The sequence below is a fragment of the Helianthus annuus genome, chromosome 16 (genome assembly GCF_002127325.2).
Source record: "Helianthus annuus cultivar XRQ/B chromosome 16, HanXRQr2.0-SUNRISE, whole genome shotgun sequence".
NCBI lineage: Eukaryota > Viridiplantae > Streptophyta > Magnoliopsida > Asterales > Asteraceae > Helianthus > Helianthus annuus.
The window spans coordinates 191,676,000-191,688,934 of NC_035448.2; the positions used below are offsets into that span (position 1 = coordinate 191,676,000).

The 12,935-nt window shown below is 35.8% G+C and overlaps 2 protein-coding genes across 3 annotated transcripts; both read left to right on the forward strand.

The window, feature by feature from the left end:
• The first annotated feature begins 266 nt into the window (after positions 1 to 266).
• On the forward strand, positions 267 to 2,362 carry LOC110914960 (F-box/FBD/LRR-repeat protein At1g13570). Of its 2 annotated transcripts, none has more exons than XM_022159565.2 (5): positions 267 to 424; positions 609 to 1,312; positions 1,384 to 1,500; positions 1,572 to 1,727; positions 1,800 to 2,362. In XM_022159565.2, the coding sequence occupies exons 2-5, from the start codon at positions 713 to 715 to the stop codon at positions 2,133 to 2,135; spliced, it is 1,209 nt and encodes a 402-aa protein (XP_022015257.1). In that variant the 5' UTR covers positions 267 to 424; positions 609 to 712; the 3' UTR covers positions 2,136 to 2,362. The 2 variants fall into 2 exon arrangements, with proteins under 2 accessions (XP_022015257.1, XP_022015256.1); XM_022159564.2 differs by having other exon boundaries at positions 704 to 1,312.
• Positions 2,363 to 6,485: 4,123 nt separating this feature from the next.
• LOC110917462 lies at positions 6,486 to 6,995 on the forward strand. The gene is made up of 2 exons (XM_022162012.2): positions 6,486 to 6,540; positions 6,615 to 6,995. The coding sequence occupies exons 1-2, from the start codon at positions 6,529 to 6,531 to the stop codon at positions 6,924 to 6,926; spliced, it is 324 nt and encodes a 107-aa protein (XP_022017704.2). The 5' UTR covers positions 6,486 to 6,528; the 3' UTR covers positions 6,927 to 6,995.
• Positions 6,996 to 12,935: the final 5,940 nt, after the last annotated feature.

Here is a 12,935-nt window from a genome sequence, read left to right on the forward strand (position 1 = left end):
GAGCGAGAGACGATTGACAACTGACGATGTATAAGAGAAAAATGTCAAATATTGTCGCTTCACGACTTAGAGTTTTAGTTTAAAATTTGGTTTTAAATTTTTTATTAGTTTGATCAGCCGAATGGATAAATATAATTGTATATTTGAGTATAGTGGATCCGCTTGGTGCATTAAATTGTATTATTTTATTAACAGGACCCACATCACAAATTGGGTCCGCTCGAGGGTTTAGAGATGGTGGCCCATTTCTGAAATATAAAATGGTAGTGGGTTCAGTTGGGTTGATGGATACATAGATAGATACATACAGGCGGGAAAACGAAACGGCGATGAAAACCCTAATCTTAAAAGACGATTGAGTGAGTACAGTACAAGGCCACCGCTAATTCAAAAAATCGCTTGCTTAAACCCTAGACAACAAGAGGTATTTAATTCATACTCAGTTTATTTCTTGCTGATGAATTTAAATGTACAACTTGTGACTTCGTTGGCATGAATAGTGTTTTAAAGATCAATTCACTTGAAGAATTTGATAAATGTATAATTGTATATGTATATCCACTTCGAAATAGTTTCATTTGATTAAGTTTTTCTTATTATTATTCCAGGCCCCCAATTTTCCGACCTAAATCTGAAAAAAAGATTTTTTGAGCCATCATCGTTTGCCCTAAATCTGATTGGGGAATTGTGTTCTACCTTGCAGCATTATAACATGAAGAATCAAAACCCAAGAAGAAGTCAAAGCCTAAATTCTGACATCATCAGCACCCTTCCTCTAAACATTATTGAAGATATTCTTACTCGTATGCCTATCCGAGATGCACTGAGAACCAGCGTTTTGTCAAAGAGATGGCGGTATACTTGGCGGGGCATGCCTAAACTTACATTTAAAGACGATATGATTGCAATGTCATCTGATATTTATTACATGTTGAGGAAGTGTAAGCTTGTCCATGCCATCTTCCATGTTTTATTATTACACAACGGTCCGGAGACACTAGTATTCAAGTGTTCAGTTTTTCATCTTCATATGGAGTCTGACATTGCCCTAATAATAAGTTATCTTGCAAGGAGAACCAAAGTGAAAAAACTCTTCTTTTCTAGTGATGATAGATCCTACAAGCTACCCGTTTCTTTCTTTTCGTTGCAAGGATTAGAATTTGTATATCTCTATAATTGTACTTTCGAACCACCATTGACGTTTAACGGATTTAGTTCGCTCACGAGCATTCGTATTTGGAATGTTGATGTTTCTGCTCAAATGCTTCAACAGTTCCTCTCCAAGTGTCCGCAGCTTGTGAATCTCCGTTTGGTAAGGTTCATATAACCATTTTTTTAAATTACTACAATTAACGATATTATTATAAAGGCCTTTTTATGCAGGTTGGATGTCAAAAAGTTCTTGACTTTGTAGCAGGAGAAAACAAGTTTACATTTGGTGATCTTTTACAGTGTGTGCCTTTGATTCAGACTTTGGACATCTCAAAATATTATATGAAGGTAGTAAGTATTCAGGTTAAAAGATTACATATCTGGTGTTTGCTAAATCTGACTTTGGTATTTGGTTAAAGTACTTGTGTGCAGGTGGCATGCCACATAAGCTTCCCACTTCACTTGTCCATCTCAAAAATCTGTTTTTGAATGTGTGTTTGGTGGAACAAAACGAGATTTCTTCTGCCCTTTGTATCATCAGGAGCTCCCCTGTGTTAGAGAGAATTAATTTTCTGGTAAATAGTTTTATTGTTATTTATAGTGGTTCATTATATTTATATTGACATTTATAACATGTTTATAAGTAGATGTCTGATAATGAGAAGTTGCCTGTTCAACAAACTCCCACCAACTTCCTTGATCCAGAAGACTATCCAGATTTGAAGTTGGATTATCTTGTGAAATTGGAGATAGAAAACTTTAGTAAGTTGCCTCTTGAGATGAAATTTGTGAAACTCATCATGGCCAAGTCACCTTTGCTAAAGAAAGTGAAAATTGAGCTAAATGACAATATTTCCGTTGATGAAGAAATGAAGATGCTTAAAGATATGCTACGGCTCCCATTTCTGCGGGCATCACCTTGTGCTGAACTGGTCATTGATCGTCCACTGGGTTTTAAAAAATGGCGCCTGAGGCGCGTCTAGGCGCCAGGCGCAGGCTTCAGCGCCTCAGGGCATTTGAGGCGCTCTTTTCACAAAGCGCAAGAAAAATCGCTTTTTTGGGGTTTTTGAGTTCTGAGGCACTCGCCTTTATTTATTTTGGGTATTTTTATGTTGTTTTTATGCATGAAAGTGTTGAACAATAGGTTTTTTGGCTTGTACATGTAGGTAATATGATATATAAACCTTATTTATAACTGTATTTTGGATAAGGGATGCTAAAAACCTATGGGATATATATACAAAAATTTATATAATCTTCTTGCGCCTCGGGTACAAAAAGCCCACCGCTTTTGCGCTTTGCGCCTCATTTTTAAAGCTCGTCGCTTTCGTGCGGCTATCGTTTTTAAAACATAGATCGCCCATAAACCACTTTATAAGGGCTGTTATTTTGATGAAGTATTTAATTTCCTTCATTTGGATGTAAGATTGTCATCGCGAAATGCTTTTATTAGACCTGGCAAACGGGTCGGTTCAGGTCGGGTTGGGTCATGGGTCAAAAAGGGTTCGGGTCAAAACGGGTCAATTACAAAAAATGGTTGTTTTGGTTCGTGTCGAAACGGGTTCGGGTCGGAACGGGTTCGGGTTGAAACGGGTCCGGGTCAGAACGGGTTTCGGGTCGGGTTGGTTAAAAATTGCTTTCTTTAAAAAAAAGAGAGAGGGTAATGCTAGACAAAAAACTCTAAAATTCTTAGAAAACTCTGGAAACCCAAATGGAAACCCATTTTTACCCAACCTCCCGACATTTTTTTTTGAATATATTACATATGTAATATACATGTTTTAGAGTGTTTTGGGCCAAAAAAACAAAAAAGCGCCGAAGGGATTTTTTTAAAAAAATAAACAAATTTCAGTGCCTAACATGTGTTAGGCAAAAAAGACATAATTTTGCTGAAATTTGCTGAAACTTTTTTTTTTTTTTTAAATTATCCCTTCGGCGCTTTTTTGATTTTTTTGGCCCAAAAGTCTTAAAAACATGTATATTACATGTGTTATTTTTTTCAAAAAAAAAAAAAGTCGGGAGCTTGGGTTTTCTAGGGTTTTTTATATATATAGGGTTTTCTATATAGCCCAACCCTATATAAGAGAGATTATACTTAAAAAAAAAAAACCGAAACGAAACAAAAAAACTGAAAGGATTGAAACCGATCCGAAACCGAAAAAACCATCAACACGAAACAAAAAATCAAAACCGAACCGAAATGAAACAGAATAAACGACCAAACATAAACAAAAAAACAGAACCGAAACGAAACACAAAAAAAAACTGAAAAGATGGAAACCGAACCGAAATGAAATAAAAATACTGACAAAATTGAAAGCAATCCGAAACGAAACCAAGAAATTGGATCGAAACGAAATAAAAAATCAAAACCGACCAAAACGAGACAAAAAAAAACCGAACTGAAACGAAACAAAAGACGAAACCAAACTGAAACGATTAGTATGCACTCACCTTCATGACAAGAACTTTCTATTTTCAACCTAACACTGAAACAAGAACCCGTTTGAATCTTTTTACTTGTTGTAGGTCCGGCTAGGAGGATCTAGTTGCCTAATCCTTGTGTACGAACCAACCCGGTTGTGCGGAATCCAACCGGAAAGGCAAACCGAGATAGAACACGCAAATACACGACACACAATATTCACCGATTAGCACCACTGTATTAATACATATGAAAGGTTCGGTTACAAGCTCAATGTTTACAGATGTATTCTATAAACTCTCTCAAACTCTCGTGTGTGTGTGTTTGCCTGTGTGTTCTCTCTACTTTTTCTTATCCACAAACAGTGTATAGATAGCACAGACACACAACGAATCAGGCTTGGCGAATCAGGCTTGGCGAATCACAATATCTTGGCGAAACAAGGAACAGTTGGCGAAACATAAACATAGTCGACGAAACAAAGCTGTTTCGTCGACATTACTTCAGTTTCGTCGGGTATTGGGCTTGGGCCCAAAGTGTTTCGCCAAGCATGATAAGCCCAATTCATTTCTTCATAAGCCCAGGTCATTTCTTCATTCAGCCGATCTTGTTAGCCCATAGAATATTTGATGGCTTGGCCTGCTCATGATCTTGATACACATGACTGAGGAAAGTCACGTATTTAGGCAAGTCGCTTCGCGTCGAGTCGCGTCCACAAACCATGTATCAACACTTGTGATTCAAATTACAGGTTGTACACTTGTACAAAGGAAAGACAATGAGAGAATATATGTGTTGTTATGCTTTTGTATGAATCAGTAATGAGACTGTGAAAACAACTCATTGAGGAATTATATCAAACAGTTGGTGGGTGTGAACATATACATGAAAGTCTCTATGTATACGGTCTGCATCACGAGAACCTTTCTTGAATAAAGCTAATGACATAAGAGTTGACTTATAATCCATTAAGGCATTAATTCATCACTGCAACTTGCTTTCTCTATGAAAAATGTGTCAAATACAGAAACGAAACTAAAAAACCAAAACGAAACAGAAACAAAAAAACCGATTAAAACGAAACTAAAAATCAAAACTCAACCGAAACGAAACCAAATTGATATGTGCCTCCCCACGTAACCCATGCACCACCCACGTCTCTGTTTTTTATAATTTCATGCACTCTTTATTTTAATTTATGTTATTTAATGTTAGTGGGTTTACTTATGTCTTTCAGTTTCTTTTGTTAGCCTATAAAAGGCATGTGATGATTTGGTTTAATGTTATGTGAGAAAATTAGTTCGAAACCTCCTTCATTTTTCTTCTGTTACTAATTTCCATCTCATTTCTTGCTTATCTATCTTTGATACATATCAATTGGTATCAGAGCAGCCTTGATCCATGGATACTCACAACAAATCCAATGCTGAATTCCGCCAAGAGATGACCGAAGTTGTGGCTCGTCATGAATCCAATTTCGATCAAATCCATGCTACTTTGCAAACCTTGCTTACCAAGGTTCAATCCTTCGAAGTCTCACTGAATTCGGTAAATACCGTACTCGCAAAGTTTCAAAACCTTGAAGTTTCACCAAATAATCGGGTCGTTAATGGAGTAGACTTGATCATCAACACCAACAACCAAAAACCGTACTTGAAGCTTCACTTCCCACGTTTCGGAGGAGATGATCTGCAAGGTTGGATCTACCAAGCCGAACAATATTTCGCTTTTCAAAAGGTGGACGTCAGTGATCAGGTCAACTTGGCATCCTTTCATCTTGATGGGATTGCCCTTCAATGGCATCATTGGATCTCGAAATTCCGAGGGCCCTTGACATGGAATGAATTTACTCGAGCTCTTTTAGGTCAATTTGGACCAACCGACTATGAAGACCCGTCTGAAGCGTTATCCCGACTACAATAGACGACTACCGTGGCCGCTTATCAAGAGGTTTTTGAGAAGCTTTCGCATCAAATCTGTTGGAATATTAAACTTAATTTCGTTATTTATATGTTATGTATTATTAAACTTAGGATTATATGTATATGGGTCAATATTTATGAAGAGGTATGATGGTTGGTGTTACACCGTTTCCCGCCGAATGTAACCGCCACATAACCGTCTCTCATAATGTATATAATAAACTTGCCGGCAATCATTGTCGGGCACTAAGACAATTTCATTTCCTTTTGAATTGTCCAAAACTGTTTCTCCTTTCATTCCCATATTCCACTCTGTTTTGTGTGTGTAATCATAATACAATGAAAACCAATTCATCGAACACTCGTAATGATTAGAAAGTGTACGTCTCTATAAAGTGAAAAAAACTCTTCTTTTTTAGTGATGATAGATCCTACAAGCTACCCGTTTCTTTCTTTTCATTGCAAGGATTAGAAAGTGTACGTCTCTATAATTGTACTTTCGAACCACCATTGACGTTTAACGGATTTAGTTCGCTGACGAGCGTTCGTATTTGGAATGTTGATGTTTCTATTCAAATGCTTCAACAGTTCCTCTCCAAGTGCCTGCGGCTTGTGAATCTCCGTTTGGTAAGGTTCATATAACCATTTTTTGAAGTTACTACAGTTAAGGATATTATTATAAAGGCCTTTTTATGCAGGTTGGATGTCAAAAAGCCCTTAACTTTGTAACAGGAGAAAACAAGTTTACATTTGGTGATCTTTTACAGTGTGTGCCTTTGATTCAGACTTTGGACATCTCAAAGTGTTATATGAAGGTAGTATACTATTCAGGTTAAAAGATTACATCTGGTGTTTGCTAAATCTGACTTTGGTATTTGGTTAAAGTACTTGTGTGCAGGTGGCATGCCACATAAGCTTCCCACTTCACTTGTCCATCTCAAAGAACTGGTTTTGTGTGTGTGTTTGGCGGAACAAAACGGGATTTCTTCTGCCCTTTGTATCATCAGGAGCTCCCCTGTGTTGGAGACTATGAGATTTCTGGTAAATAGTTTTATTATTTTAACGGTAGTGGTCGTTATACTTACATTTACATTTTTAACATGTTTCCTAATTAGATGTATGATAATGAAAAACTGCCTGTTCAACAAACTGCCACCAACTTTCTTGATCTGGAAGGCTACCCAGATATGAAGATGGATCATCTTGAGACGTTGGAGATATATGACTTCAGTAACTTACGTCTTGAGACTGAATTTGTGAAACTCATTATGGCCAAATCACCTGTGCTAAAGAAAGTTCTAATTGAGCTTGATGACAATGTTTCCGTTGATGAAGAACTGAAGATGCTAAGAGAGATGGTTTTAAACCCAATTCCGCGGGCATCACCTTCTGCAAAGTTAACCATTGTACGCCCAGAAACTTCTTAATGAAGGCGGTTATTTCAATGACGCTAGTTAATTTCCTTAGTTCTTTTGATGACGATGCCAGTTATTTTTTATATTTTGAATGCTTTTAAGGACTATTTTGTAATTAAATGTTGCTTTATTTACTTGTTTTCTGAGTGGATGGTTCAATATTTGAGTTGTTTGAGCTTCAATGTTATTCTAAGCTTGCTAGAACGTGTCTTTTGATACTTGTATATGGGTTTGAAGTTGCATTTGCCCTTTGATTGTTGTAGAATACCATTGGCCCTTGAAAGGCTGATTCCAGATCTCGTAAGATCTTACAATTTATACCCATATTTGTTGTTGTTAAACTTTACAAATCTAGTTTTGTTCTTGTAAAATGTCAGTGCTTTCGAGTCAAATTCAGACATGCTAGGAGTCTCCTTACAGCGATACAGCCTCCTAAGCTCTGCTGGAAAGGTTTTTGATGCTATCAATTTGCATTCAACAAGGCGTTGTGATACTATGTGCGGTTGAGATATATACGCATCTTAATCGACCAATGCTCATCTGGTCTGTTTTCAAATAAAGAAGAAAAGGTCGAAGAGAAAGAGAGTCGGATGATGCAAGTTCTTTTATAGAATCATTCAAGTTCCGTTTGAGTCTGATAGGAGAATTCTCTTACTACTACACGGTGACAATTTGACACACGTTCGAAACCAACAAAACTGATTATTTTTTAAACGGCATGTTTCAACCTGTACCCATTTTTTTTTGTCAAAACCCGTTCAAATAACCATTTTCTAAAACGACTCGTTCTTACCTGTCATCTGTTCAAAGGAAAAAAAAAACATAATCCTTCGGCCTAGGTTTTAAGAAATCACATCCCCATTCCTCGAGATCATAGTTCCTTGTTTGCACATCTATTTAGTTTTTCTTCAATTAGAAGTCGAGGAGGATGAAAGGTAAAAAAATTGATTAAAAACAAAGGTAACGAGCCGATCCGAACCGGGCGGACCTTTGCTCGTGCTTGGCTCGTTTACAACCGAGCGAAATCCGAACAAGCATATTCGAGCGCGTAATTTTCCGAGCGAGAAGCGAGCAACGAGAAATTTGGACAACCATAGACTTAGCATGTTTCCTTCGATGTCTCCGCTATAGGGTCACGACTAAGGTCCAACTGTCTAAGGATGACAATAAGATTGAGGTCGGATTGTCCGAGGATGAAGTTCTGGTTGAGGTAGGTGAGGCGATGAATATACAACAATGAACAATTGTTGCATTGTGGCGTATGGTGAGAGCGAGAGACGATTGACGACTGACGATTGATAAAGGAAAAATGTCAAATATTGTCGCTTCACGACTTAGAGTTTTAGTTTAAAAATTGGTGTTAAATTTTTTATTGGTTTGATGAGGCTAGTATAGATAAATATAATTTATATACTATTATTTTGTAACATTTGTATGCATTTGTAGTTGTAAATTTAGCTTAAGTTGTTGTACCTTATTTATATACTATTATTTTTAACATTTGTATGCAATTTATGGTTGTAAATTGAGCTTAAGTTGTTGTACCTTAATCAAATAATGGTTTTATTATCTTACCAAATTCAATATGTTTTGTATGCATGTATGTTGTAAATTGTGCTTAAGTGGTTGTACCATAATCAAATAATGGTTTCATTATCTTACCAAATTCAATCGGTTTGATCAATTTAAAGTTGTGTTGTTTTATTTGTAAATTATTATTATTTATAATAATCTAATTAAATCTAGCCAAAAGCTTGTATAAATATAATTTGCAACATATTGATGCAATAGTTGTTGTAATGTATGCATTATGGTTTGTATAGTTGTAATGATATATATTATATATAGATTACGATGAACTTGTCAAACGAAAAAAATAGACGCGGGTTTATCGTAACGCGCAAGTCCTATATCAACTTAGTTATTTTATTCTATGTTTTACGTTTCGGTTTAATTTCTTCGCATTAACACGCCACAACTTCAGTGTTGGTGGTTGCTGGCAGTAGTGTGGCATTAGTGTTCGCCCCCGCCGCAACGCGGGGTGCGTAATACTAGTTGTAATCAAAACCCAACAAGAAGTCAAAGCCTAAATTCTGATATGATCAGCACCCTTCCTCTAAACATTATTGAAGATATTCTAAGTTGTTACTTTATGCTAAATCATCTTGTATTGACTCGTCCCATCTGTTTACCTAGTATTGTTATTGCCGTTAGGTTTATGATTCTCGTGCATTTTGTCATTTAGCTAGAAATATTACCTTTATCCAACATAAGTAATGCCACAAACCGCCATGAACACAAACATCACAAATGAACGTAGACTTTCAAACATAAATGAACATATGTTCATGAACAAAACCAATGTTTTAGAAACCGGTTTTTAAGCCTTATCGAATTGGGCTTAGAAATGATTGAACCGGGTTGACTAGTTAAGCCTGTAATTCCATAAAATGCAATTTCGACTCAAAAAATAATCTAGAAATACATGATTCCATAATAAAAGTAATCCAAAAATACATGATTCCATGATAAAAATAATCCAAAAGTTAATCCATAATATAAAAATTAATCCAAAAGTACTCAATTTTTCAATTTTTTTTAATATAAGTGTAAAATAGGTTTATGTTATTAAAGTGTACCAAACTATATAACTTTTAGAATTTTTTTACCTATTATGAAGATTTTGTAAACCAGTTTAACGGTTTAAACCGATATATAACCGGATTTACAGGCAGTCTAGCCCTTATATGTTGTCTTCTCGTTTTACCGGTCTTAAACGTACCCGGGTCGTGCCCGGTATCCGATACGACTGGTATAACCGACCAGTATTCAAAACATTAAGAAAACTGAACAAACTTCGAGCATAATGATTAACAAACGTTCGGTTTATATGATGTACTAGAGTACCTCACTAGTCACTACCCCATAATTCACTTGTGTGCATTAAATTGCATTATTTTATTAACAGGGCCCACATCACATAATGGGTCCACTCGAGGGCTTTAGAATGTGGCCCAATTTTCAATAAAATTTATATTGTAATGTTGGATAAAAAAATAAACATATTGCACAGTTAGATTTTAAAAAAGTTAACATACGCAGTTTATTAAAAATATCAAACTAACATATTAAAAAAAATTAGATCAAAATTTAAAATAAATATTTAAATGGATTTTAAAAAGGTTAACATATGCAGTTTATTAAAAGGGGAATTGGCCTGTAATAATCCCACCTAGACCTTATTGGCCATTAATAATTCCACCTCAGAATATTCCCCCCACCAGTCCCACCTTTCACCTATTTTTTCCTACAATGGTCCCTCATTAAAAAAACTTAATGGAGTTAAGCTTTTTTCCAAATTACAAACAGATTTTTTAGGGCTTTTGATTAGAACGATGATACGAGTCCATTGATGTAAAACTTACTTCGGAATGGTACTCCAAGTGGCTTGATTTTGGTTAATTGGAAATTTAAACACCCGAATTGAAGCGACGTTTTCATCGTTTGGAGCACCGTTTCGAGGCAAGTTTTACATCAATGGACTCGTATCGTCGTTCTAATCAAAAGCCATAAAAAACTGTTTGTAATTTGAAAAAAAGCTTAACTCCGTTAAGTTTTTTTAACAGGGGACCATTGTAGGAAAAATAGGTGAAAGGTGGGACTGGTGGAGGGAATATTCTGAGGTGGGATTATTAATGGCAATAAGGTCTTAGGTGGGATTATTACAGGCCAAATTCCCTTATTAAAAATATTTTGACTTGTTTTCTCAGTGGATGGTTCAAAATTTGAGTTGTTTGAGCTTCAATGTTATTCTAAGCTTGCTAGATCGTGTCTTTTGATACTTGTATATGGGTTTGAAGTTGCATTTGCCCATTGATTGTTGTAGAATACCATTGGCCCTTGAAAAGCTGATTCCAGATCTCATAAGATCTTGCAATTTATACCCATATTTGTTGTAGTTAAACTTTACAAATCTAGTTTGGTGCTTGTAAAATGTCGGTGCTTTCAAGTCAAATTCAGACATGCTAGCAGCCCTCCTTACAGCGATACAACCTCCTAAGCTCTGCTGGAAAGGTTTTTGATCCTATCAATTTGCATTCAACAAGGCGTTGTGATATGATGTGCAGTTGAGTTATATACGCATCTTAATCGACCAATGCTCATCTTGTCTATTTTCAAAGAAGGGTAATTTATCCTGTAATAATCCCACCTAGACCTTATTGGCCATTAATAATCCCATCTTAGAATATTCCCCCCACCAGTCCTACCTTTCACCTATTTTTCCTACAATGGTCCCCCATTAAAAAAACTTAACGGAGTTAAGCTTTTTCCAAATTACAAACAGATTTTTTAGGGCTTTTGATTAGAACGACGGTACGAGTCCATTGATGTAAACATTGCTTCGAAATGGTGCTCCAAATGACTTGATTTTGGTTAATTGGAAATTTAAACACCCGAATTGAAGCGTCGTTTTCATCGTTTGGAGCACCGTTTCGAGGCACGTTTTACATTAGTGGACTCGTATCGTCGTTCTAATCAAAAGCCCTAAAAAATTTGTTTGTAATTGGGAAAAAAGCTTAACTCCGTTAAGTTTTTTTTTTTTTTTTTGAACGCGGGACCATTGTAGGAAAAATATGTGAAAGATGAGACTGGGGGAGGGGGGATATTCTGAGGTGGGATTATTAATGGCCAATAAGGTCTAGGTGGAATTATTACATGTCAAATTCCCTTCAAAGAAAGAAGAAAAATGTCTAAGAGAAAGAAGAGTCGGATGATGTAAGTTATTTTATAAAATCTTTCAAATTCAATTTGAGTATGATATGAGAATTCTTTGTACGATACGGTGACAATACTTTGAAACACGTTCTAACCGAACAAAATTGATTATTTTTTTGAACGGCTTGTGTTAACCAGTACCCATTTTTTGTCAAAACCCGTTCAAATAACCATTTCTAAAACGACTCGTTCTTACCTGTTATCTGTTCAAAGAAAAAAAGACATAATCCTTCAGCCTAGGATTTAAGAAATCACATCCCCATTCCTCGAGATCATAGTTCCTTGTTTGCACATCTTTTTAGTTTATCTTCAAGGCTTTAAAGTCAAGTTGTAAAGTTCCTTGTTTTTTCTTCAATTAGAAATCGAGGAGGATGAAAGGTAAACGGATTGATTAGAACAAACTTGTAAAAAAAAAAATTATGTTGTGTAAGGTTTTAAATAACTTAAAGTGTTTTTCGAGCTTAATTAAAAGGTTGCCTAAACTTATAAACATTAGTTCGACTAGATAAATACATTAGATATGTTAAACAATACCTCTAAACAAATAGATAATTGAATGTAGAAAAAGTTTGTTTAAGAGTAAACTTCACTTTTTCTCCATGTGGTTTAATCGTTTTAACGGTTTTGCTCCAATTCTTTAAAAATAGTTATTTTCCTTCGATAGTTTACTATGTTTTTCCTATTTTGCTCCATGGTCTCAACTCAGTTCAATCATACAATTAAAGGTAGGGTATTTCGAGAATTCCTTAAATATGTTTTATCTTTTTATTTATTGATATTAAATTAAATTAAATGTATAAAACCTATCTCTCTCTACAACTCTCTCTCTCTCTCTCTCTACCAACCACCATTATCGGCTGAGCACTGCCACACTACTATCATTACAAATACACGCTAAAAGTAGACCCAATCTGGGATACAATTGCAACAGAGTTCAACAACACCCACCAGTAAACCGCCTGCGTCTTGCCTGAATCCAGAGGGAGCCGCTTGTCCACCACCATGTAATGGAAGCGAAAACGCTAGTTTCTAACAAGCCGGAATGGGTAAAAATGGCAAGAATTAATCCTTGTCATAAAATATGTCATATGGTGCTAAAGTCAAACGGGTCGAATAATTGTTTAAGTGATTCATAAGACGTTAGTTTATAAATCGGGATTTGTTGCAAACCTGAATTTTAGTCATATAAACTATAAACGTATGTATTACGGTCGTATAGAAACGAGAATCGTGAAAAACGGATAA

Coding starts and splice junctions, on each gene's coding strand:
- LOC110914960 (XM_022159565.2), top strand. CDS start 713: ATGAAGAATCAAAACCCAAGAAGAAGTCAAAGCCTAAATTCTGACATC. Junction 1,501..1,571: donor TCTCAAAATATTATATGAAG/GTAGTAAGTATT, acceptor ATTTGGTTAAAG/TACTTGTGTGCAGGTGGCAT. Junction 1,728..1,799: donor TAGAGAGAATTAATTTTCTG/GTAAATAGTTTT, acceptor GTTTATAAGTAG/ATGTCTGATAATGAGAAGTT.